Source organism: Hyperolius riggenbachi, chromosome 4 (genome assembly GCF_040937935.1).
Source record: "Hyperolius riggenbachi isolate aHypRig1 chromosome 4, aHypRig1.pri, whole genome shotgun sequence".
In the NCBI taxonomy this organism is placed as follows: domain Eukaryota; kingdom Metazoa; phylum Chordata; class Amphibia; order Anura; family Hyperoliidae; genus Hyperolius; species Hyperolius riggenbachi.
In genome coordinates, this window is record NC_090649.1 from 349904009 (window position 1) to 349930891 (window position 26883).

Here is a 26883-nt window from a genome sequence, read left to right on the forward strand (position 1 = left end):
TATACAAGTCACACTTTCCTCCTGTGTAGTCTACTCAATCTCTTTCTCCTCTCCTGCATCCTGTTTGTCCACTGAGATCAATGGAATTCTGCATCATCCATTTTGAAAATGGCCTTTACCCCATAACAGCTTTCTGGTCAGCACACTGTTAAACTGTAACATCGCCCACTTGAGCCATAGGGAAACATGGACATTACCTGGCACGTCAGTTGTCCTATCAGTTATAACTGACATCAACTGATATATAACTGACAGCAACTGATCTATTTCAGTTCTGACAAAATGTTGTCAGAACTGGAAAGGATCGATGTCAGAAAAAAATGGTGAGATTCTGAGAGGAACTGAAGGCAAGGTAATTATGTAATGTTCATTTGAGGTTACCTCGTGTGTTTATTTTAAATCATTTTACTCAGTTCAGGTTCCCTTTAAGGACCTTACAGTTCCTCTTTAAGCCTTACTGGTCAGGGGTGAATGCTTCAACCCAGATGATCTTGGCTACACAATTCCCCTAGAATCTGACTTATTCCTACTTCACAATGCTATTGTATTGTCTAAAGAGTATAAATGTTCAATCTTGCCTCACCTAATAAATGCAGCAAGAGCGATGATACCTGCCCTCTGGAAAACAAAAGATGTTCCAACTCTTACAATATGGCTTGCCAAGGTTAACAAAATCCAGAAAATGTAGGAACTAATACACAGTAAGCTAAATATACTAACTTTTGCACAGTGGGAGACATGGCAGCGCTTTCTAACAAACCCCATACCTGAATGATTTATCTGCAAAGGTGGGCAGAGCTCCAGAAACTGGACTATATTACACACCCTGCATACACTATAGACAAAGGGAGGTGTTAGCTTCAGTGATAATTAGTGCATAAATTATGACCTAATAGACTTCCCCACGGCGGTGACGTACCCCCCTTGGGGAAGACCTACCACTAACCTAGCAATAAAAACATAATTCCTCGTGCTGCTATTCATAAATGGTATACACATTTCATAAAACAATCACACAGACAAATGATCAGCGCTCAAGGATGCACCTGAATTGTAAGTCATCAGAGGCAATACAGAGCCCCCTAGGGCTGAATACATGCCTTGAATGCAAAACAGACGCAAATTATGTGCTAAATTCTAATCTAAAAATTTGAAAGTGAATTTAAAAACAGCGAATGCAGCTAGCCACTAGAATACTTACATTCATTTTTGCACAGTGGGAGACATGGCAGGGCTTTCAAACAAACCCCATACCTGAATGATTTATCTGCAACGGTGAGCAGAGCTCCAGAAACTGGACTATATTACACACCCTGCATACACTATAGACAAAAGTGGTGTTAGCTTCAGTGATAATTAGTGCACAAATATAGACAAATATAGACGGGGCTCTGCATTGCCTTTGATGACTTACAAGTCAGGTGCATCCTTGAGCGCTGATCATTTGTCTGTGTGATTGTTTTATAAATAACTCCAACCTGAATTATCGCAAATTCTTTCTGTTTTAGGAAAGCAAATTTTTGTTTTTTTTATTTTTGTTTTTTTTATAAATATAGTAACTGTTTTTTCGAAACACATGGAAGAGGTGGGATGAATATACTCAAACCTTTGACTACCAACTGAAAATGTTTTATTGTGGATGAGATATAACTTGTGCAATGATATTGCAGTTATATTCAAATTACCGCAGGAGATCAAAGACATGTATTCTTGCATTAAACTAAAAAGAAGCAAGTCTATTTGTTATTTCTGTTTTCACTGATCGTGTCTATACCAATATGTTTGTTAAAGCAATCACACTTGACCAGCGATCAGCAATAACACTATGTGAGTGTTGCACTATTCACAAACACACAGGTGGTGTGAACTTGCAGATACAGAGTTACGCTATGTGGAGCTGTGTTTATATTTTTTAGGGTTTTGTTTAAAGAGTGGCGAGCGCAGTCCAGCTTTGTGACATTTCAATAAAATGTATTGAAAAAAAGTTTATCGATAGGATTCTATCGATAGGATTCTAGAAAATAGGTCACAAACTTACCTTACGATAGTACGAAGTAAGGCAGACCTGGCCTCATTATGAAACGTTATTACAATGCTTGTTGCTGGTAATTCCATTTTCCAGCGCTTTTTACGGCATCTAAAAAAAATGCAAACATTTTCAAATTTTTAATGAAGAACAAACATTACACTATAAAATACAGTCTAACTACTTCCAGTTTAAAACCAGGGGCACTTTAAGATTTGTTTTCTTTTCAAATTAAGTTTTTACATGGCTGATGAGCCTCACCCTGCAGCGCTTGCATACCATTTGCATTTCCGAGGGCAACTCAAACAGCGTTAGGAGCAGGAAAAAAGCGTAAGCGAAGGCATCCCCTAACTGAAAAGGTAATAGAGGTTGCCATATTTATTACCTTTTAATCAGTACCAGTTGCCTGGCTGTCTTGATGATCCTCTGCCTCTAATACTTTAACCCACAGACCCTGAACAAGCATGCAGAAGAGAGGTTTCTGACTGAAGCACGACAATCTAGTCGGACTTCAGTTGCAACTTGCATGCTTGCTTCAGGTGTGTGATCCACATACTATGTAAACAACAACTAGAAACGATTTTAGGTTAGGGGGACATCAGGCAAAATAGTATAAAGAAATAAGATATATCCTGTATTATTTATGCATATAAAGTCTTATGCACATGCACCATGTCAATGAGAAACATATGACAACAAAAAAGGAATTAGCTATTGGGTGCCTGTGAATACATACAGTAGCAGTAAAAATATGTGAACCCTTTGGAATTCTATAGATTTCTGCACAAATCGGTCATAAAATGTGATCTGATCTTCATCTAAGTCACAACAATAGACAATCGCAGTCTGCTTAAACTAATACCACACAAATAATTAAATGTTTCCATGTTTTTATTGAACACACCATGTAAACATTAACAGTGCAGATGAAAAAGGTAAGTGAACCCTTGGATTTACTAACTGGTTGAACCTCCTTTGGCAAAAATAACTTCAATTAAACGTTTCCTGTAGTTGAAGATCACGTGCACAACGATGATGTGCACAACGGTCAGGAGCAATTTTTGACCATTCCTCTTTACAGAACTTTATCAGATTCAGCATTATTCTTGGGATGTCTGGTGTAAATCGCTTTCTTGAGGTCATGCCACAGCATCTCAACCGGGTTGAGGTCAGGACTCTAACTGGGCCACTCCAGAAGGCGTATTTTCTTTTGTTTAAGCCATTCTGTTGATTTACTTCCATGCTTTGAGCCATTGTCCTGTTGCAACACTCATCCTCTGAAGAGCGTCAGCTGGTGGACAGATGGCCTTAAAGAGAAACCGTAACCAAGAATTTAACTTCATCCCAATCAGCAGCGGACACCCCCTTTCCCATGAAAAATCTATTCCTTTTCTTAAATTGATCATCGGGGGCTCTGTATTGCTTATTTTGTGGTGAAACCCCTTTTACAGTGTGATGTCAGTGCCTCACAGCATTGAGGTCTTGAAATCACGCTTTGGGAGCCCTTTTGCATTGCGGGAAACAACAGCTGTTTCCAACTGCCAAAAAAGCAAGTAGCATCTCCTTCCAGTGACATCACCTGCCAGCAGGAAAAATGTCACCATGTGATAAATGTCAGAATGTAAATCAGGGAGAGGAATTATCTTATGGGGAAACATTGACAATCATTTATACATAATAATTGTAAAAAATACTTTTTTTTTTTTATTACATTATTTTCACTAGAGTTCCTTTTTAAGTTCTCCTGCAAAATGTCTGGATAAACTTGGGAATTCATTTTTCCTTCAATGAAAGCAATCCGTCCAGGCCCTGATGCAGCAAAGCAGCCCCAAACCATGATGCCCCCAACACCATACTTCACAGTTGGAATAAGGTTTTGATGTTGGTGTGCTGTGCCTCGTTTTATACTCACATAGGGCTCCATTCACAAAACTTCTCACAAATGTCTTATTTATCCCCTAATTAATACAAAATAACCATTCAGCACATTTATAAGCAAATAATTACTCAAAGTAAGTTGCTCCCGAGAAACTTAATTTCAATATTACTTTTCTTACCTTAATTATATTATAGTTTTGCTCTTTGGAAGCTTAAAAATGTAACACACCATACTTGAGCAGATACAAGAATATTTCTCACTTAATGATAAAGGGGATGTGTCGCCTTCCATTGTATGGGAAACGCATAAATGTGTGTTAAGGGGCTTCCTGATTAAAATGGGCACGAGACGCAAGAAAGAGAGAGGGGAGGATCAAACAGCTACTGGAGGAGATACGAGAACTGGAGAGAAAACAAAGATTTCCCTTCTGCGGAGGCCATGACACCCTTACAGAAGGCCAGAATGGCGCTTAACACAATATTACAGGATAGTGCGAAACACGCTGCTAGGAGATGCCAACATGCATTTTCCATGCATGGTAACAAATCAGGTAGATTGCTGGCCAAAGCCCTTAGACAGCAGCAACAAAGAACATATATAGCCCAAGTAATTGATAGTAAGGGGTTGAAACACATCAGGAGTCCATTGCACGCACTTTTCGTGAGTTCTACCACAAACTCTACAATTTAAAACAGTCCAGTAGTGAAAATCTCAAGGAACCCTCTAGAGGAGATGGATGCTTACTTATCCCGAGCCAACCTGAAACAATTAGACCAGGAAATGAGACAAGCTTTAGAGGAACCTTTCACAGAGGCCGAAATCTGCAAAGCAATAGCAGGAATCAAGCCGGGAAAGGCTCCGGGGCCGGACGGGTTCCCTGTCGAGTACTATAAAAAAATTCAGTGGGGCCTTGATACCTTATCGCTGTAAAACCGATAATGCCATGGCTACAGGACATGAGGCAGTTAAATTCACCACACAAACTCTGGAATCACATGTAACGGTTATTGCCAAACCCAATAAGGATCCAGCAGCTTGCGGAAGCTATAGGCCTATCTCGCTGATAAACTTAGACCTAAAAATGTATGCAAAGGTTTTAGCTAACCGACTAGGCGAACACATAAACCATCGGGTACACTGGAATCTCAAAAGAATTAACAATCACTAATGGCATCCGACAAGGTTGTCCCCTATCCCCTCTTATCGTCACACTTATAATGTAAACATTAGCAGTAGCCGTCAGATTAAACAGCATTCCAGTGAATGATTACGCTCATAAAAGTGGCCTATTTGCTGAGGACACTATACTAGCAATTACCGATCCTTTATTATCACTACCTCCGTTCACTGAAACCCTAAATGATTTATCCAATGCCTCCTATTATAAAATTAACCTATCTAAGTCGTTTATATTAGGTACTCATATCCCTCAGCATATCTAACATTTTATTAAAGAACACTACCCCTTCCCCGACTCAATTTCCTATTTGGGAATTATATTAACCAAAAGCTCCTCCGACCTCTATAAAGCGAACTTTATACCAGGGCTGTGGAGTCGGTCCAAAAATCCACCGACTCCGACTCCTCAGTTTAGGATTGCACCGACTCCGACTCCTCGACCCCGACTCCTCTAATTTGCATATTACAATTTTGTTGATTAAAAGTATGTAACATGAAATTTGTCTCTTAACTGCCAACGCTTAGGAATTTTACAAGACAACTGAAGTGAGAAGGATATGTAGACTACTATATTTATTCCCTTTAGACTAAAACTAGTCCTTGGTAAGAGTACTTGTAAAAGGTACAAACCGGAACAAAGAACATCTATCAGGCCCTAGGCAATGTAAGTGTGGGTACATGTAAGAATGATGTGCGGGTACTCTGCAGGGGAATGAGGAGATTCTTCCTCTATTACACATTCTTCATGCACAATCTGAACAAGGTTTATGGGTGACAGACAACACCTCTGTGTTCAATGTGCACAACATTCTCAGTGGATTCCCTGCAGCTCTGTGGGGAGTGCATATGTAGAGTATAGTACTACTGTGTAGCACAGTAAACCTGAGACAGATGAAATTAAAGTTTTATACATACCTGGGGCTTCCTCCAGCCGCCTTCAGGATAATCAGTCCCTCGTTGTCCTCCTCCACCACCTGGATCTTCTGCTATGAGTCCAGGTACTTGAGCCAGTCGGGCGTAGTGCGCATACACACACTCCGCCGCCAGGAGCATACTACACCTGTGCTGCACTATTGCGCAGGTGCAGAATGTTCCTGGCTGTGGGAGCGGCATGCGGCCGGACAGCGCTGACTGGCTGAATTACCAGGACTCATAGCAGAAGATCCGGGTGGTGGAGGACAGCGAGGGACTGATTAGCTTGAAGGGGGCTGGAGGAAGCCCCAGGTATGTATAAAACTTTACTTTTCATCCGTCTCAGGTACCCTTTAATTTGTAGTCACCAAACCAAATTTTAACAACAGATCAAATTATTTGATTTCATCAGCAAAAGGAGTGCATACATTTGCATAAATCAGCATCAATGCAGAATTATTTCCATCTCATTGACCATCTCTATTAGTGACACAGCTACACATCAGGCTTTATTCTTACAGCATAGATGTTATTTAGTATATATAAGAGATTCCTGTGTACACATCATATATACAGCCACAATCAGATGTGTATATCTGACCTTAAAAATATGGGGACTGCTTTATTGAAGCAGCACAAGTAACTAATTTTGATTGGTTCATTTCATTTTTGTGGACTAAGCACAGCTATTACTGTATATATACTGTATATATACATTATTTTTAATGACTATTATCTGAGAAATAGAACATTTTATCATATTTTCTATTTTAATTACAGTTACAAATTCATTAGGAGTCAGAGTCGGTGCATTTTTTCCAGACTCCGACTCCAGGCACCCAAAATTGCCCGACTCCACGGCTCCGACTCCACAGCCCTGCTTTATACCCCTATTACATCAGGTTAAATGAGAATTAAAAGAACTCTCCTCTCACCAACTGCCCTGGGCAGGGAGAATAGCCGCATTTAAAATGCAAACTTTGCCCAAAATAACCTTCTCATAACGGTTAAGATTCCGATTAAACGTAGCTTCTTCAAATAAAAAAAAAAGTGGATAGCACAAGATCTGTGGCAAGGCAAAAGACACAGGACAGCCTTTAAAACATTAATATGCCCTGGGGGGCGTGGCTTGCTGATGGCCGGGTAAAGACGTGCCTCACTTGAGCTCCCGCTGCCCTGACTCCTAAAAACCCATAAATCAGCCAAAAAAAGCCTACGTTCTACTCCACATGGGTGGGGGTAGAAAGAAGAGTTACTCCAGCAAAAAACCACGCGCAGGTTCCTCTCAAATCCTCCGGATTCTGCGCCCAGTCGAACGGAGACTACAACAGCAAGAGGGAGACAACACGGCGACCTCACCCCGCAGCGGGCAAGGCCGCATCCCTTCGCCAACAACCTCACCACACAGCCCTGCCTCGCAGAAGAGCCAATCACCCGCTCACTCGCCATCATCCTTACAACAGCATGGAGAGGACTCTACGGCGAACCTATCGCCAGGCGGACAGGGCCGCAACTCCCCGCCACAAGAATCACCGCATGGCGGGAGACCTTCGAAGCCTCAATCTCAGGCAAACTCTCCTAGATCTCCGCAGAAAGCACCCGCATGCAACATTTCCTCTCCTACGAACTCTGAGGGAGCTGACTCTTACATGGAGGTCGACCTCCATGAGTATATTCGTTCGCTGCCCACCAAGCAGGATCTGGAGAACTGCGTCACGCGCTTCATGGAGTCACACCGGAGAGACATGGCCGAGTTCAGGCAAGACTTCAGCCATGTAGTCCAACGGGTGGAGGCCATTGAAAAGAAACAAGACGAAGTAGACAAAACCCTGGAAGCACAACAGACTACTATCAACTCACATACAGATCATATATCCGCCATATATCTCAAAATAGAGGATATAGAAAATCGCCACAGGCGGAACTTAAGAATCCGGGGAGTTCCCAAAGCCACTCGTGCTCCAGATATCATGGCCACTACAGAAGCCATCTTCTATCTCTTCCTTGATGCTCCGGCAGGCAATAAGATTGAGCTTGATAGAGCACACAGATCGGCGGGCCCGCCTAACCCGGACCCCCTCAAACCCAGGGACATTATCTGCAGAGTCCATTTTTACAGGGAAAAGGAAAAGATCGTAGCGGCAGCGCGCCAGAAAGGCGAGGTGGACTTTGATGGAGCCAAAATCCGCATCTACCCGAATCTTTCAGGCCTCACCCTCCAGTTACGGAAAGCTGCACGCCCTTTACTTACAGCCCCTGTGAAAACGACATTACCCATCATTGGGGATATCCTTTTGCTATCTACATGACGAAAGAAGGCAGATCAACGGTTTTCTCATCACCGCATGACCTTCAGAGGGTGAGGGAATTCTTTGACCTTCCAAGAGTCACCCTCCCGGACTGGCCGCTTCAAACCACCACCACAGCTCTTCCTCAACGCGAACGATGGCAGAGAGTTCAAAATCGGAGGAGAACAAATAGAGCCTTGGATGATATACCAACCTGAGGTGCTCCTTACCCTCACAACCCTCTTTTCTGGAACCAGCTTAACCATACTCCTTCTTACACACCGAACTTGGACTTCAGTATGTGAGTACTAACCCAGATGCAGTTCTGAAACTCCCTTCCCTCCTACTATGGCCTAATGACCCTTACCACCAGCCCTGCTCTGCTGGATCCCTACCAGAGGGTGATACCCGACATAGTCCCAAGCCCATATAGCTGTTTAGGACTGCGGTATGTACTACCATAACTGTCCATCCCTGCCCGGGGCCCTTTTACAATGCCTAAATCCACAGCCCAGCTATTCTAACACATAATTCCGGAACTGTACATCCAAAGCGGGCCAGGACAACTCCGGTTTCACTGGCAATACGCAATCCCTGCCCTTTTACTATATTAAAACTGACTTTTCCCCGGAGCAAGTTCATCTCCTGCACTCGCATTCTCATCATGTACTGTATGATCCGGCATCTCCACCCAGGGAAATCTCTAATCCAGGCAACAGCACGGAAAGCAAATTGGCTCTTGATTGAGGAGCCTTAAACAGGGCAGTTTGTCCCCTGGCTCACTACCCACGCAGTTGCAGATTACTCTAACCTATGTTACGTTTGCTATAACTGTTTTATTGCATATGATGACTTAGCAAGCTCTCAGATTCGGTAAAATGCTTTAGCTAGAGAATCCTTCGCATTAGTTAGGATGTTTGACCACCTCAAAGTACAGCACTTCATCGTGGGGATGTATTTTATGGGGGAGTTGAGGGGCTTGGCTGGGTCGTCCTCTGGGAATTAGACTAGGGGGGCGGGTTGGGTGGGGGAGGGGGGCACTGCCTATAACCTATCAAACTACCTCTTGTCGACAGGTGTGGGCCTTGAGACGTGCATACCTTGGGCCGTTTGGAGCCTCGCGGCTGGGGACACTCTTTACGAGAGATTCTGGGGTGCTGCTCCTCCTGCACTCCCGCCCGCCCGGCCATACAATAACCTTACTCAATAGGTCAGTGGTAGCCACAATTTCCTCATGCACCGCAGGGTCAGAGATGGCCTTGGTGGTGTCCCTATGTGATATCCACTCCTAGCTTCCCCTCAGGGAGAACTAATACAATTATCAGAGCCTCCCATCCCCACCATACATCCAAGGCTATCTCTGCTCATCAGCTCCTTTAGTTCGTACACACTCCCCCACCCCCTGTGATATTTTTATCATCCTAGCTCCATGCAAAGTCACCCCTTCCTTTAGAAGCCCCACATTAAGTCCAAGTTCCCACACACCCACCTGGTTCCAGAGAGGGAGACCCAAGAGAGTAAACACATACAAATATCCTCTCTCCTAATCAGACAAAAATGTGTTAGGTTAAATTTTAGTCCTTTGGGCTAGCCCACCCAACAAAACCCACATTTCTCTACTGGTTTTTTGATTACAAGTTTAATACATGTTACAACGGGAGTCAGGGAGCAGCCGGGATCTCGAGACTGGTTTCGGCTTTCACAACCCACCAAATTCTTCACATTACTGGTGCTCTTTTGCGCCATTAGTGTGATCAGTAACTTCGTTGCCTACAAGTGTCGGCAGGTTTTAATGCCGGCTGTTTCTGTTTTTGTTATGTGTTGTGCTTCTATACTGTTCTCTCTCTTCCCTACCTATTCCCTACTTTCTACTCTACCTTGCTTTCTTATTTCAAGGGACGCCGCTGCTCTGTGGACCTGGAAATATTCCCACTGCTACGGACGAGACTCAGGCAAGGCGGTAAGCTTGGTCTTTTTCTCTCATTTTTATCATGAATAGTTGCCAAATATCCTCATTTAATGTTAAGGGATTTAACTCCCCCAATAAGCGCTCCCAAATCCTACATCATCTCCACAAACAAAAGGTAGTTATAGCTCTACTACAAGAAACGCATTTTAGAACGAATGAGGTCCCAGCCTTCAGGGTCAGATACTTCGACAAATGGTACCACAGCACAAACCCCCTGGCCAAATCAAAGGGAGTTTCTATAGGCTTCCACAAACACCTTAACTTCTCTGTCATGAAAGAACTAATATATCCCCATGGGAGATTCTTATTCCTCATAATTCAAATAGACAATCGTAAGTATCCCTTAGCAAATTTGTACTTACCGAACCAAAACCAAGGAGGGACACTGCTGAACTATCTCTCTAAACTGGCTTCATTTGCTGAAAGAGACGTGATCCTGGGCAGGGATCTCAATTTACACCTTGACTCTAAACTAGACTCCTCATCACAGAGACTCACTTTACCCAAGTCAACCCTACTCAAGCTGAAATCGAAATTGGCATCACTACATTTAGTGGACGCTTGGCGAACTCTAAACCCTGACACACACGATTACACCTTTTTTTCCCCCAGTACACAAATCCTTCAGCCGCATTGATTATATCTTTGTATCCCAATCCTTGTTAGATCACAATATTCAGGCCTCAATTGGAAATAGACTCTGGTCTGATCATGCACCTATATTCTGCTCATTCAGTACAAATGATTACGCCCATCGCCAGTTCCAGTGGAAACTTAAGGAAAATCTTTTGAAAGACACACAATGCGCAGCCGCCATTAAAGACACGATTGACCAAATTTTGCTAAATCATGCTGATGACGAAACCTCAGCAACCATTAAATGGGAAACACTCAAATGCGTCTTGCGTGGAGTTTTTTATCTCCCACGGTGCGAGATTGAAAAAAGAGAGAGGTACACAAATATCAGACTTATTAGCAAAAATCCACACTCTCGAAACAAATCTTAAAATGGCATACTCTCCGGCTCTAGACCTCGAACTCTCAAACACCAGACAGACCTTATTAGCCCTACTTGATCAAAAGACCCTCTTAGCCAGGGAAAGATTTCACAGCAAACTTTTTCCATGGCGGAAAATGCGGCACCCTCCTGGCACATTACCTACACCCAAGGGTTGCCACCTCAAATATATTTTCCATCAAAAATCCTAAAGGTCAAACCAAATTCAAGAACTCAGAAATTGCCCATGAATTCCAAACATACTACAATACCCTCTACAACATAAAAGGCAGGTACCACGACATGAACCAGGCTAAACTGAAGGACAAAATCCTCTCATACATTAATGCAACTAAATTACCAACCTTATCAGACGACTTGACTAAAGAATTAGACTCAGATCACAGATCTCGAACTCATAACCTGTATAAGAGCCCTTAAAAAGGGAAAAGTCCGAGACCAGATGGCCTATTGGGTCCTTCTATAAACAATTCTGTTCCTCTCTGACCCCACTCCTACTGCAGGCCTTTAATTCTATAGATGACAAAAGAACTTTCACAACACAGACATCCATGGCTCATATCACAGTAATTCCCAAGCCTGACAAAGACCCCAGCAGTTGCGCAAATTACCGCCTAATCTCTCTGATCAACATCGACCTTAAGTTATATGCAAAAATCTTATCTGAAAGACTCAAACCTATCTTAACTTCCATTATCCACACCGAACAGACTGGGTTTGTGGTGAGCAGAGAGGCTAGAGACAACACTTTAAAAACTATTTCATTGATACAGCACGCCAGGAAAACTAAAGCTCCCCTATGCATTATGTCGGTCGACGCGGAGAAGGCGTCTGACAGGGTTCACTGGCTCTTCTTAGAGTCCTGCCTGGAACAGATAGGATTGGGACCAAACTTTAGATCCAAGGTAATGGCCCTCTATAAAAACCCATCAGCCAGAATTAAGATTAATGGGACCCTGTCGGACGCCCTCCCTATAGCCAATGGGACGCGCCAGGGCTGCCCCCTATCCCCTCTGCTGTATGTCCTTTGCATGGAACATCTGGCAGTAGCACTAAGGCAAAACCCAGATATTCAGGGAATTATGAAAAATGATAAACACTTCAAAATCTCACTATTTGCAGACAATCTCTTGATCTACATATTGAATCCTACTATAGCTCTACCGAACCTCTTAACAGAATTTGAGTTGTTTGGGAATGTAAGCAATTTTAAAATTAATATTACCAAAACAGAACTGTTAAATATCACATTACCAAACTCATTGGTCATTAATCTCCAAAATTCCTTCTCCTTTAAATGGCAACTTCATAAAATCAGATACTTGGGAATACATATATCGTCAGATCCACAAGAGCTATTCACTCTAAATTACATACCCTTATTAGCCAACATTACGAAGGATCTCGAAAACTGGATTCCCTTGCATCTCTCGTGGGCAGGACGCATAAATGCAATTAAAATGGACATTCTTCCAAAAATCCTTTACACAATGCGGGTGATTCCAATCAACCTACCTACGAAATTCCTAAATAAAGTGCAATCCCTCTTACTAAAATTTATTTGGCACAATAGACCCCACAGAACTAAGTTCAGACTTCTCACCCGACCCAAATCAGGAGGAGGAATGGGCCTTCCAGACATTAAGACCTACTATCAGGCCAGAGCCGGGACAAGGTCCTCCAGCACTCAAGGCTGAGACACCAAAGTGCGCCCCTCCATGCCTGCCACCCCAGCCATCACACACCGATTGCTATTAGACTAAGAGGCGCTACAGGGCCCACAACCTCCCCAACACCTTAATATCTAGTTATATGGCTTGCAGTCACTGCCATGTATCCCCTTTTCTTATTTCTTTCTGCTTCACACAAAATTAGGAATGACAGCTGAATGAATTCTGCGCCCCCAGGCTGGAGCCTCTCCAGCCTATGCCTCGGCCCTGTATCAGGCCATTCTGCTCACCCACATACTCAACTGGTTCCAAAATAGAACAGATAAACAATGGATTAGCCTAGAGGCCTCCTTATCTACCCTTGACCCCAGAGCATTGCTGTGGCTATCACCTGATCTTAGACCTAATACTGACGACATGGCATTCTGGGCTCAAATCGTGATCAAGAAATGGCTCGGTCTCATCAACAAAGTAAGTCCCTCTACTCCATACAGCCCACTTACCTAACTATTAGATAACCCAGGCTTTGCATTGGGAGTCCACGCCCAATCCATTCTGGGTTGGTCACGAGAATTCTGGCCACAAGTACGACATATCATTAATGGTGGGCACCTCATTCCACGGGACACAATTGGCAACCCTGATAGACAGAAAGGAATTACTTGGTTGTTTTGGAACCAACTGGTTTGGTTTCACAAAACTATCAGTTCCAAATCCCAGGTTCATAGACAACTCTCAGAATTTGAACGTATGTGCACCTCCACAGCCTCTCTCCCACATAAAGTTTCCCTACTGTACTCTCTTCTTATTGGCGCATCTAGTGAAGGAGACCTACTTAAACTCACAGATACTTGGGACGCGGACCTGGGGAGCCCCCTTGCAGCAGAACAATGGGAAAAGATTTTTACACTTATCCACAAAACCTCCATTTCCTCAATACATCAGGAAAGAAACTTTAAAGACTTCTCCAGATGGTATCGCACCCCGATACAAGTATCTAAATACAACGCTGAAACCTCACCTAAAGGCTGGAGATGTACCCAGGCACCCGGGACGTTCCTACATAGATGGTGGGAATTCCCTCTCATTCAACCTTTCTGGGCCAGGGTTTTCCTGATTCATAAACACCTCTATTGCAGAGAACTTCAAATGTCAATACCTACAGCCTTACTAACACTGCTACCAGGTAGAACCTCGGCAATTAAGAAATCAGTCACACCCCAGTTAATGGTGGTGGCTAGATTATTAATTGCTCGACATTGGAAATCTACCATTACACCCTCCATGACAGAATTTTTTAAAGAAATCAACCACATCATGAGAATGGAGGATCTCTGTACTGATAACCAGGGCTCGACTGAGGCCTATATCAGAAAATGGGCAATATGGGTAGATTTCCGTGAATCTTCCAAAGCTCTTGATATGCTCTGATTTTTTACCCCCTGATATCTGCCTGATCCTCTGTCTCTCGGGCACACTCATGACTTATGCCTCTCAGATAATGACAGAACCCTACGGGACTTGGATGGTTTCAGGGCAGCGGCACCCCTCTTTCTCTTATCCCCTTTCCCTCCTTCTTCCCCCTGTTTCTCCTTCCTCTCTTCTTCCCTTCTCATCCTGTCTTACAATAATGGATAGCTGTTATTTGAATAACAATATATGGTGTAACCGCATAATTTTCGGAACGCCAGACTATTGAGATTTCTCAAGATCCAAAATGCTTATGTATATTACTCTTGTAATATTGTTTGAATATTAGCTACTACACGAAATGCTTGATATATTGTTACTTACTACCATCCGAAGCCTTTAAGAGTATCGTCTTAAGCAATACCACATGCTGGAAACGTTATCGCTATGTACAATAACTATGACAGGATTTTGAACTGTTTGTTTGTATTACTCTTTCCTAATGTACTGAAAATGTTCAAAACAAGTTATTTTACAAAAAAAACATAACATTAATATGCCCTAAAAAACTAGGTGGTTTAGGTGTTCCTTGCATATTATCCCTGTACCATGCCTGTAACTTAGAGATTTCCAAGTTTTGGTGGCAAAAATCACCTGAGGTTCCTCTGTGGGCATCGATAAAACAAAATATTGTAAAAGGAGACCTGAGTGACTTTCCTAGTGGCCCAACTGATACATAACTGACGACTATCATTCTTAAAGAGAACCCGAGGTGGGAATTACTAATACTATTGGGGCACAGAGGCTGGTTGTGCACACTAAGACCAGCCTCTGTTGCCCCATCGTATGCCTCCATGTCCCCCCTGCTCGCCGCTATAGACCCCGCAGTGCTGGCGACACGCAGCGTGTCGCCAGCACAATGTTTACCTTAGCGCTGTCTATCCTACCGCTGATAGGAGGGAAGTGACGCGGGCGGGTAGCGGCGATGCGGAGGAGGCGGGGGAGCGGCGCTGACTGACAGCGCTAAGGTAAACATTGTGCTGGCGACACGCTGCGTGTCGCCAGCACTGCGGGGTCTATAGCGGCGAGCAGGGGGGACATGGAGGCATACGATGGGGCAACAGAGGCTGGTCTTAGTGTGCACAACCAGCCTCTGTGCCCCAATAGTATTAGTAATTCCCACCTCGGGTTCTCTTTAACCTTCGAAAAAGAAATGAGCAAATATTAATATGTCCACATGGAGCACCGACCAGTAGCAAAACTGTGAAACTTTGCAATCTAAAAAAACCAACCACAAACTGATCGCGCTCAAGGTTCAACAGTTCAAAGGTAGCGTTACTTGCAAAATAAATGGCAGTCTCTAGTATAGTAGACTGTAGATGCAATTTGTTCAAGGGATTCTTGATCCTCCACACATTAGCCAAAGAATTGGGACAGTCATGTATATGTAAAAACACAAAAACTGGAAGTCAATAGTGTGAACCAGTCGATTATGAGGTCCCACCACCTCAACCCGTGATCATGCTCCAAAACTCTGCCACCTACACCAGGGATGTGCTAACTGGGGTAAAAGGTTCACACCCCCTCTGCAGCCCAACTCACCCCAATCCCCTGCCTTAATGACCGGAGGTGGGTTCAAAAAGCATAATGGGGGAGGTGTCGTACTGTACACCTAGGCTTACAATTCAGTCTCCAAGAGAAATGTGAGGCTTCAGAGGCTGGCTCTGGTGGAGCAGGCGGGCTATGAGTGTCTTCGTGCCAGGCTACACCAGCTGATACACATGCAGGAAATTGAGATACACAAAGCTTTGTCCAGGCAGGACTCCTGTCACTGGCTCCTTTTCTAGTAGACTCTATAAACCTGAAACCCTGGAAGATGCCAGAGAAAATAGACTTTAATGCCCTCTTATGTCAAGGCCAATTTAAATCCTTTGCTCAGCTTCAAATGGATCATCATGTCCCACCCTCAGGATTTCTCACCTACATACAACTAAAACATTTATGGGCTTCTATTCAGAAATCCCTCCCCAACATACCTAAAGCAGTACTACAATTTGTCAGAGCTCCCATCCCTACCATCCCAGAGCTCCCATCTCTCAGATCTTCTGAAAATCACCTTATGAAATACATTCACTATTGATCACATGAACTGAAAGTCGACATTTCCCTTGAACAAAACCAATTTGCTTCAACGTTACTACTCAGATATTCTAGATGAATTACCCACTGGTAAACATTTCAAAAAATCCTGCTAAATCGGTACTCTACTCCCTTACGCTTATCCAAATATAAGGGAGATCTATTTTAGGATTGTTGGAGAGACTGTGGCTTCCTAGGTTCACTATACCACATATTTTGGTATTGTACAGCTATAAAAACGCTTTGGGAAGAAATAAACCCCAATATCACAAATCACATATTGTCCCCCTTTGCTTTAACTCCACAACTTGCTGTGCTACTGATATATCCGCTACTTGGTTTCCCAGTTCTACTTCTGTAAATAACAGTCTTTTGTTGCAGTAACGCTATTTATTGTTTTTCCAATTTAAATTATAACAAAGTAGAATCAAAGTTACAAGTTAAGGTCAGCTCCTCTAGTCCTATCTACTCTGACCAATTGAGTATATTAATGCAGGTACTATATCTTAAGCAAGATGGTTACGTCTTACATCAAAATGGAGGCTTGGTGGAGTCTGATGTCTCTCTATGCTCCTGCTGGTGGAATCTCTAGAGCCTTATGGAAGCTTTTCTGGGAATGTTATGGAAGTTCTCTCTCATGGCTTAAATAGCCAAGAAATTCATTCTTCACATACAGACACCCACATGACCACCTCTCCAGCTCAGGTATCATTCTGCCCCCTGTCCTTGCCAGTTATGTCTTCATTGGACCTCTAGGTGGCGCTGTAACCTCACTCATGAGGTCCTGTGATGTTGGTTGTAAGGTCACTCACACAGGTGTTTCATGTCTGAAAGGTGACCATCCCTTCATTGTGTCAGGCATACAGAAACTGTTGGGGTATTGTCCATCTGCTAACAAGATCTATTGTCCTTGGTTTCTATGGCTTAGTATCAGGGGTCCCATTCTAACATCAGTTTCTGAGCAATCCCTCTCTCTGTTGACTGAGCTCTGTTACCAAGGGTTAGATAATAGCAGTGATCTGAACATTGTTCCCAAGGGTTAGGTAATAGCAGTGATCTGAACGTCTCTTTGATCTAGTTTCTGTAACACAGCAAGCTGGTTTTGATCTCTTAGCCTTCATTTTGAGATGGTTTCACCATGTGTCACCTATGCCAATGTTCTGGATAGAAATCATATCCAACAGCTACATATTGGTCTGGATAGTATTCCTATACCCCACTGCCTAGAATCCCAGGTAATCTGTGCCACTTGTCACCAGATTGTGATTAATATGTACCTGTTAACGCTGATTCTGCTGAGACCCGATCGGAATCTGCCACTTCCGGGTCTCGTCGCTTGTTTCCCGCTGATGACGCTGCCGGTGGCTCACAGGCCCCACATTCTGATATGCAGAGGGCGCATTCCCAGTACGCCCTCTGCAAAGGTAAACAATAGTCAGCTGACTCCGGTCAGCTGACAAAGCGGTGTCAGCTAATTCTACAGCTGACACCTAGGCAGGGCCTTGCTGTGTGATTGGTTGTGCGGAGTGTGGCCAGCCACTGGTTGGATGCGGTGTTGTATTTAAACCTGCAGAGTGCTCCCAGTCATCGCCTGTGATAAGCATAGTTTTGGGTAGTTGCTGGGTGCACACTCAATTGTTACTGATATTCTGGATATTGACCTTGGTTTCTTTTTGACTACTCTGGACATCCCTTGCTTGCTGCCTGGACCGACCTCTACTTGAATTGGACGATAAGTATAAGTCTACTTTCCTTATTAGCCAACTAACAGTGTGCATATAGTCTCGCATAAACTGTGCCACATATCATATGGAACTTCTGCTACCTGTTGAATAACTTTGCATGCAGACTAAAATGAACTGAGTCATAACCTGCATCGATTATTACCTGTTGCTAAATACTGCATGCAAGTCTGCTTAAACTATTTCATAACTCAAATCAATCATCATTACTGTTGAATAATTTTGCATGAAGACTTGTCTAAACTGCATCATACCTGGATTACTTATTACCTGAACTTTGCCTGTTGACTGCTGGTTACTGGGTAATCAACAATCGCCATCTCTGCTACTACTAACACATGGCACTGATTGCTTTGTTCCTCTGAATCCAGGTAATAATCTATGTGATACTGCTGAACTATTGAACTGTGTTACTAGCCTCATTAGTGGCTCTTGGTGGTGTGTCTGCCCTGTACGTCAGCTTGTGTACCTTGCTCGCCCAAGTCCTAATTAGGGCCAGCTAGTGGTGTGCCAGGCAGGGACAGCTAGGTGAAGAGCGAGACCTTAGCCTGGGACATACACGCCAACTCCGAGAGTTATACCACCAAGCCTTACTATACCACCAAGCCATACTATAAAGCCTCCCTCTTTATCCCAAACTCTTTCTCTAGCCAATTCCAATATCATGGAGAAGAAATCGCATCATTTACTTGGTGACCATAGCTAGAATCTGTTAAGAATGTTGTGGCCCTATCCACATAGTGCATTTCATTTGTACTGTCACTCATTATGCCACTTTTCTTGTCACTCCACTGTTTAACCACTTGAGGACCACAGTCTTTCTATACCTTAAGGATCAGAGCCTTTATTTCCATTCAGACCACTGCAGCTTTCACGGTTTATTGCTCGGTCATACAACCTACCATCTAAATGAATTTTACCTCCTTTTCTTGTCACTAATACAGCTTTCTTTTGGTGCTATTTGATTGCTGCTGTGATTTTTAGTTTTTATTATATTCATCAAAAAAAACATGAATTTTGTAAAAAAAAAAAAAACACTTTCTGTGCTGACATTTTTCAAATAAAGTAAAATTTCTATATACATTTTTGTCCAAATTTATTCTGCTACATGTCTTTGATAAAAAAAATCCAATAAGTGTATATTTATTGGTTTGGGTAAAAGTTATAGCGTTTACAAACTATGGTGCCAAAAGTGAATTTTCCCATTTTGAAACATCTCTGACTTTTCTGTCAGGTTGCATGAGGTGCTAAAATTCCAGGATAGTATAAATAACCCCCAAATGACCCCATTTTGGAAAGAAGACATCCCAAAGTATTCACTAAAGAGGCATGGTGAGTTCATAGAAGATTTTATTTTTTGTCACAAGTTAGCGGAAAATGACACTTTGAAACAAAAATAAAAACAAACAAAAAAAGTTTCCATTTCTGCTAACTTGTGACAAAAAAAAGAAACCTGCCACGGACTCACCATGCCCCTCTTTGAATACCTTGGGGTGTCTACTTTCCAAAATGGGGTCATTTGTGGGGTGTGTTTGCTGTCCTGGCATTTTGGGGGTGCTAAATTGTAAGCTCCCTTGAAAAGCCTAAAGGTGCTCATAGGACGTTGGGCCCCTTAACGCACCTAGGCTGCAAAAAAAAAGTGTCACATGTGGCATCGCCGTACTCAAGAGAAGTAGTATAATGTGTTTTGGGGTGTATTTTTACACATACCCATGCTGGGTGGGAGAAATATCTCTGTAAATGAGATTTTTTTTTTACACACAATTGTCCATACAGAGAGATTTCGCCCACCCAGCTTGGGCATGTGTAAAAATACACCCCAAAACACGTTATACTTTACTTACGGTAAAGTCTTTTCCAGTAGTCATGAGGACAGCACCCCTGGATGAGACCTGTCTCCCTCCCCACCGTGGACAGGAAACTGTTAAAAGAAGAATTTGCATAAGCAATAGGCAGCCACATATAAGATACTACACCTGCCACAGTACCTCAGTTAATAAAAAAGATGACACGGACATTTAATGATGCTTACACAAACTTATTTCTCTTTTCTACCCAAATAAGGGCGGGTTGCAGGGGTGCTGTCCTCATGACTACTGGAAAAGACTTTACCGTAAGTAAAGGGATTTTTCCCAGAACGTCATTTCGGACAGCACCCCTGGATGAGACGATGTACAAGAGATAAAGCCTTAAGGTGGGACCACAGCTTGCAAAACTTTCCTTCTGAAGGATAAACCTGCAGAGGCAGATACATTAAGGCGATAGTGCTTTACAAACGTATTGTGACTTGACCAGGTCGCAGCTCTGAAAATCTGATCTATAGAGGCCCCTGCCCTCTCTGACAAAGAAGTCGAAATTCCTCTTGTGGAATGAGCCATGATAGAATTTAATTGCTCCCCGTGTCTGACATGCTTATGAAATAGCCCCAAAAAATTGTATAATCTGTGTAGGATTTAAGGAAGATTTCTCCCAATTAATGATCCAACCTAGATCTTGTAGTAAGACTATTGTCGTAACAATCTGATCTCTTACCGAATCGGGAGATGTCCACCAAAACAGAAAATAATCAAGGTAACCCAAAATGTTAACTTTTCTCTAAGAGTAGCCAGAACCCCAGACATTACCTTCATAAACAACCCTGGAGCTGAGGATAATCCGAAGGGCAAAAGTATTATTGAGAAGACAGATGTATCGGTAATTGAAGATATGCATCTTTTCGGTCTAGAAAGGCTAGGAAATCGTCCTTCTGTAAGAGATGAATAATAGATCAAATCCATCCTGAATTTTCTGTATTTTACCTTCCGGTTTAGACTCTTTAGCTTTAGTATGAACCGCTAATTTCCCTGTAGCTTCTTTACTAGAAAAAAAACAGGGGAATAGAATCCCTGACCTCTGACATTTCGATACTTCTCGAATTACCCTTTTTTTTCTAAGCAGGGAAAGGACTTCGACTGTAGGGCTGAAACTTTATTTGGTCCTGCAAGCGGAGAGTAATGCAAAAGTTCTGAAGTGGAGGCTGGCTGAACTCTATTCTGTATCCTTCCAAAAACCACCTTAAGGGCTCTTTCCCACTAAGACGTTGCGTTAGATGCGACGCTAAGGTCACATAACGTGCCCCCAACGCAACGCATGTGAGCTTTGAAGTTGGATGCTATATAGAGCCACGTTATGCGTCTCTTGATGCGTCCGCGATGCGTACTTTTTGACGCATACTATCGGACGAAAACGGCGCATGCGGCAAAAGACTGTGGAGAGCACGTGATCGGAAAGCTCTGCATCACGTGGTCCCGCCATCCAATAAGCGGCCGCTCCAGGAAGTAAACACTGCAGTGTATATTAGTTAGTCATGTGGCTGGCCACAGCAACGGACTCTCCCCTCCTCTCCTGCACGAAAAAAACAAAAAAACACACATTACTGAGCATGTGCAAACAGTCTAACGCGGCTAAAACCGCATATAACGCACAGCATGCTGCACTTTCTTTAAACGTGCAGCGTTACACTGTAACACAACGTGAACAGCCCATTGATTTTTCATTACTGTGAGCTGGGCTGCGTTACAAGCTGCTCTAACGTGCGCCTGTAACGTCCCACTGTGAAAGAAGCCTAAATAACCAATATTCTGTGCACTGTAGTTGCCATGTTTCGAAATTTGCAATTCTCCATCTCACTGGAATACTAGCGTCATTGCTTATCTGACTTCTTTGTAAAAGAGTAGTTGGACTTAGACTTCGGTGACTTGTAGGGAGCCCATCTCCTGCCCATAGAGGACTAGGGATCTGACTCATTCTTAGAAGAGGGACAAAAGGACCGTTTACTTTGGAAAGGTCTTTTTTTTTTTTCCTCGTGTGTGTGCCGTTCTGTCTAGAGGGTCGTCTAACTTTTACTCAAACAGCAGACCCCTTCACAAGGTATACCACATAACTTGATTTTGAAGAATTGTCATTCCAAGTTTTTACCCATACACCTCTTCTGGCTGAATTAACTAATGCCATCGTTCTGGCCGTAAGTTTAACCGTATCATCTGAAGCGTCCACTAGATAAATTGAAAGCATTCAAAACTTTAGGGAAATCATTCAAAATTTCCCAGAAATCCTCAAAAAAGTCAGTTTTGTTTGATACCCTTGAAAAATATGGATCTAATTTAGGCTGGGTTCCCCAAAACCCTGATCTTCAGGAGAAAGATAACGTTTAGATAATGATCTGGGCCAAAAAACACTTTCCTAGATTATCCCACTCCTTAATAATCTTTAGGCTACTTTCACACCAAGACGTTGCGTCTTAGGGGACGTTAAGGTCGCATAAAGTGCCCCTAACGCAACGCATGGTGGTGTTGAAGTTGGACGTCAGATTGAGCCGCATTATGCGGCTCTCAAAGCAGCTGCTCTAAGATAGTGATGGGAAGGATTCGGATCATTCGAATCGGATAATTGAAGAGATCCGGATCTTTGAACCGAATCATTTGTATCATTTTACTAGGGAAGCAGACTGGGGGTGAAATGACTAGCAGGACAGGACTTTCCCTGCACTGTACATCCTGTATGTTCCTGTTTATTCCAGACAGACATCCACTGTGAACCGAATATTTCATTGTGATGATCCAGATGATTCGACTCACAAAAAAGATCCGGATCAAATGAACGATTCGTTCATGATCCGGACAACACTAAGGCTATCATTCATAAAGCATTTCCGCATCTTAATACCGCTGACTTTACCGAACACTCAGGAAAATCCCCATTCATAAAGGCTCTTTCCGCATGAAAAGCTGACATTACCGTGCAGAGCGATACATTTCCGCCTTGTGCGGAGATTTTCTAGATTTATCTAGAAAAAGTAACAAACACATCCATTCATAAAGATTAGAGCAAGCGGTATGCGGAAGGAAAATAACGCTTGCTCGACAGTAGCGATAGGCGGGCGGATTACTTGTAAATGAATGGGATGGACCTCCCAAGCAGCATCAGACAGAGCAGCGCACGGAGGGAATCGGGCAGCTTTTTCTTCCGCCACGCTACCGCCAGCTTCCTCCAGAAAACCTCTGCACTTGTATCGCAACAGGCAACTTTTTTATGAATGGCCACCCAGAAGTCTTAAGTACCGCTTGCGGAGAAGAACGGTGTTTTCCCGCACTACCGACTGCACCTTTATGAATGATAGCCTATGAGTCCCACCAGGAGTCACCACAGTGCAGTGCATATTAATTAGTCATGTGGCTAGTCACTGAGCATGTGCAAACAATCTAACACAGCTCTATGGGGTATAACGTACAGCATGCTGCACTTTCATTTAACGTGCAGCGTTATACCCTACTGCAACGTGTGCACTGTGAACAGCACATTGATTTTACAGTGCTGTGAGTAGGGCTGCGTTACTGGCTGCTGTAACATGGGACTTTAATGTCCCACTGTGAAACCAGCCTAAGAGTAGCATGGACTGGAATAAACAGAATGAGGATCCGCCAAACTCTCATACATTTGATCCAAAAGGTGTCAAAGATTTCTGCTCAGACTTAATACCCATTGTCTCATGCATAGCCATTAGTAAGTGTTTCATTAATTCAGGAGAAAATCATTTCGGTTAGGGCTCTTATCCACTATGAAATGTGATCGCGACCGCATTTGCGATCATAATCGCACTTCAATTTCCAAAAACAAAAACGCAGCGGGACGATTGCACTTTGTCCAAATCGCATCGCAATCAGATTGCACCAATGGAAATTGCTGCTGCAGTTTCCATTAGTTTAACATACCTCTTGATCAGAATCAAATCGTAAATCGCAGGGTTGTGAAAAAAAGGCCCTTAGTCGGTTTTACTCAAGTCTTCCTCCTAGTTTGATACATTTGCTCTGTGCAGAGACAGAGTTATTATAACGGAAGCAGCCCCAGCATCCCTTTACATGTGCATTTTTGTTTAAATTGCCTCTCCTTGCCCTGAATCTGCGCTGAATCTGTCTAATAGTTCTTCTAAACAATCTATTTAATTGCCACAACTTAGAAGAACTTCAAGAAATATTACACATGCAGGCTTTCTGATGTAAAATGTATCTGAAAAAAGGGACCCAAGGGGTTAAAAAACACAGCCTGTGTACTCTGGTATGCAGTTTTTGTTTTGCTCTCCCTGCAGCTGCCTGGGAGGTCTGTCTCTCCATTAGCTTGGCTGTTAGCCGCTGGCTTATCGCATTATCTAAACAGCCGCGTTTCTCCGCTCACATTCCGCCTGCTCTAATCTTTATGAATTAACCTTCAGCGACATGTGTTGTGATAATCTCCGCAGAAGGCGGTAATTTCCTGCACTGCCTAGGAATGTCAGTTTTTCATGCGGAAACAGGTTTTATGAATGCACACTTTGCTAAATGGTCGGTAAAGTCAGCTGTTTTGGGCATTACCACATGCGGGAATGCTCTATGAATACAGGCCTATGTCTCTTAGAAGTAGGAGGCATAGTCGGAGGTGCAGACAACATAAGAGATGATGGATTAGTTATAACAGGCAGTTAATCCATAGCACTACTAGTCCCAGGCCTATCTGAAGCAGCTGAGGCAGTAGAAGCAATAGCAGAATCTTTAATTTCCTATTGCTGTCTGTGGACCTTCTCTGTACAATACTGGCACAAATCAGAGTCGCTAATCCATGCTGACTTGACTGAGTAGAGGATTTGTCAGACTTCTCAACCTTCTCAGTCTTATGTCTTTTGGGGTATAAAACATAATAAACGATAGCCAGCCATTAGACAAATCCCCCTATACATAACATACATCCAGCCAAGCAGAAGAAACATAACCACATCTACTTGCCAGAGAGGGATCCTGGGCAGATTTAGCAGATTATGCAGGACCTGACCCAGAGACGTCCTCCATGATCCCAGCCACAAACCAGAGTGCATCATGGACTCTACAAACTTATACCTGCTGATTTGATGCAGCTGATCTAATTATGCATGTGGCCCCTGCCGGCTAAGCATATGCTTAATCAGCTTCTTACCTTAAGGAATCAGCTGTATGCTGATTCCCAATCACCGCTGCGGCCCCTGCCGCCGGGCTCAGACTTCAGATCATGCGGGACGCCAGTGCGTGACTACCTCCGGTTCAACCGGAAGTGAACTCTCTTCAATGCACGCACATGCGCGCATAAAGTCGCTTCCTCAGATGGATAAGCCTCCTCCACGCTGCAGGGCTCCGACTGTTCACTGAACAGCGCTGCTTGGAGCCCTGGAAAACGCTGCCCCTGCCGCCTGACATCGATGTCACTCCTGGAGACCTCTCCCATGCATCCCGTCCGGGACAGGAAACTAAACTGAGGTACTGTGGCAGGTGTAGTATCTTATATGTGGCTGCCTATTGCTTATGCAAATTCTTCTTTTAACAGTTTCCTGTCCACGGTGGGGAGGGAGACAGGTCTCATCCAGGGGTGCTGTCCGAAATGACGTTCTGGGAAAATTGTCATTTAAAGAGATATTTCTCCCACCCTGCATGGGTATGTGTAAAAATACACCCCAAAACACATTATCCTACTTCTCCTGAGTACGGCGATACCACGTGTGACACTTTTTTGCAGCCTAGGTGCGTTAAGGGGCCCAACGTCCTATTCACAGGTCATTTTGAGGCATTTAGTTTCTAGACTACTAACGGTTTAGGGCCCCTAAAACGCTTGGGCAGTATAGGAACCCCACAAGTGACCCCATTTTAGAAAGAAGACACCCCAAGGTATTCTGTTAGGAGTATGGTGAGTTCATAGAAGATTCTATTTTTTGTCACAAGTTAGCAGAAATGGATTTTTATTTTTCACAAAGTGTCATTTTCCACTAACTTGTGACAAAAAATAAAATCTTCTATGAACTCATCATACAGTCTGAGGAGTAGTCTGGAAACTAAAAGGAGTCGCCGCCGATTGAAGTATTGCGGTCCTTTTCGGCATCCACTTTGCCGCCGCCCATCGGCTGTGGGCGGTCGGCAAGTGGTTAATGCTAATCGATGTATACCTTTGATTTTTCACACATTTACTGAAGGTACTGGGCTAAGCGTCCTAGATTCCTTACTTACTGTTAGATATATCTTTTTTATTTATTTATTTATTATTATTATTTACTATTATTATTATTTACTGAGCGCGCTCAAAATGGCAGCCTCTCTTTTTACCTGCTCTACACCTTGTCTCGGCTCTGGAAAGCATTAATCACATATATGCACAGAAGGAACAAAAATACTTAGAGATTCCACACCATGAAATCTCTGGCTACAACTGGAACCTTCTGGGAAACGTGGAAGATTATGGATGGCTAAGTTACAAGCTGGATTGTACTCACCATCAAAGTCCTGAGTAGCTGACCTTGGTTTTGGAGTCCTGCATGGGATTGGGAATCAGATAATCCACATAAACAAACAAAAGCCTTCTCTACTCCTACAAGGGCACGCAACGGAATAGGATTTCTCCACCAGGATACTCATGAGGTCCACAGCTTCAAACAAACCAACACATCAAAAAAGCATGTCCAGGGAACACAGCAAGCAGATCTCCTACCTTCCCAAGTCCTCTTTCCAAGGTAAGGGAATTCATCCTCCTTCCCCAAACACCAGTAATATCTTCCAGCTGGCAATCCGTTTTTTGCAGACTGTACAAATACTTAAATGCATTCAGAGGCTGAAATTATATTG

The 26883-nt window shown here is 43.3% G+C and overlaps 1 protein-coding gene across 1 annotated transcript in view; it reads right to left on the reverse strand.

Moving 5' to 3' along the window:
- Positions 1-26883, reverse strand: part of GALNT2 (polypeptide N-acetylgalactosaminyltransferase 2) — a 1163038-nt gene that overhangs the window by 988052 nt on the left and 148103 nt on the right. The window contains exon 4 of the mRNA XM_068231909.1: positions 2039-2137. Coding sequence (XP_068088010.1) covers positions 2039-2137 — 99 coding nt within the window. The remainder of the gene's footprint in view (positions 1-2038; positions 2138-26883) is intronic.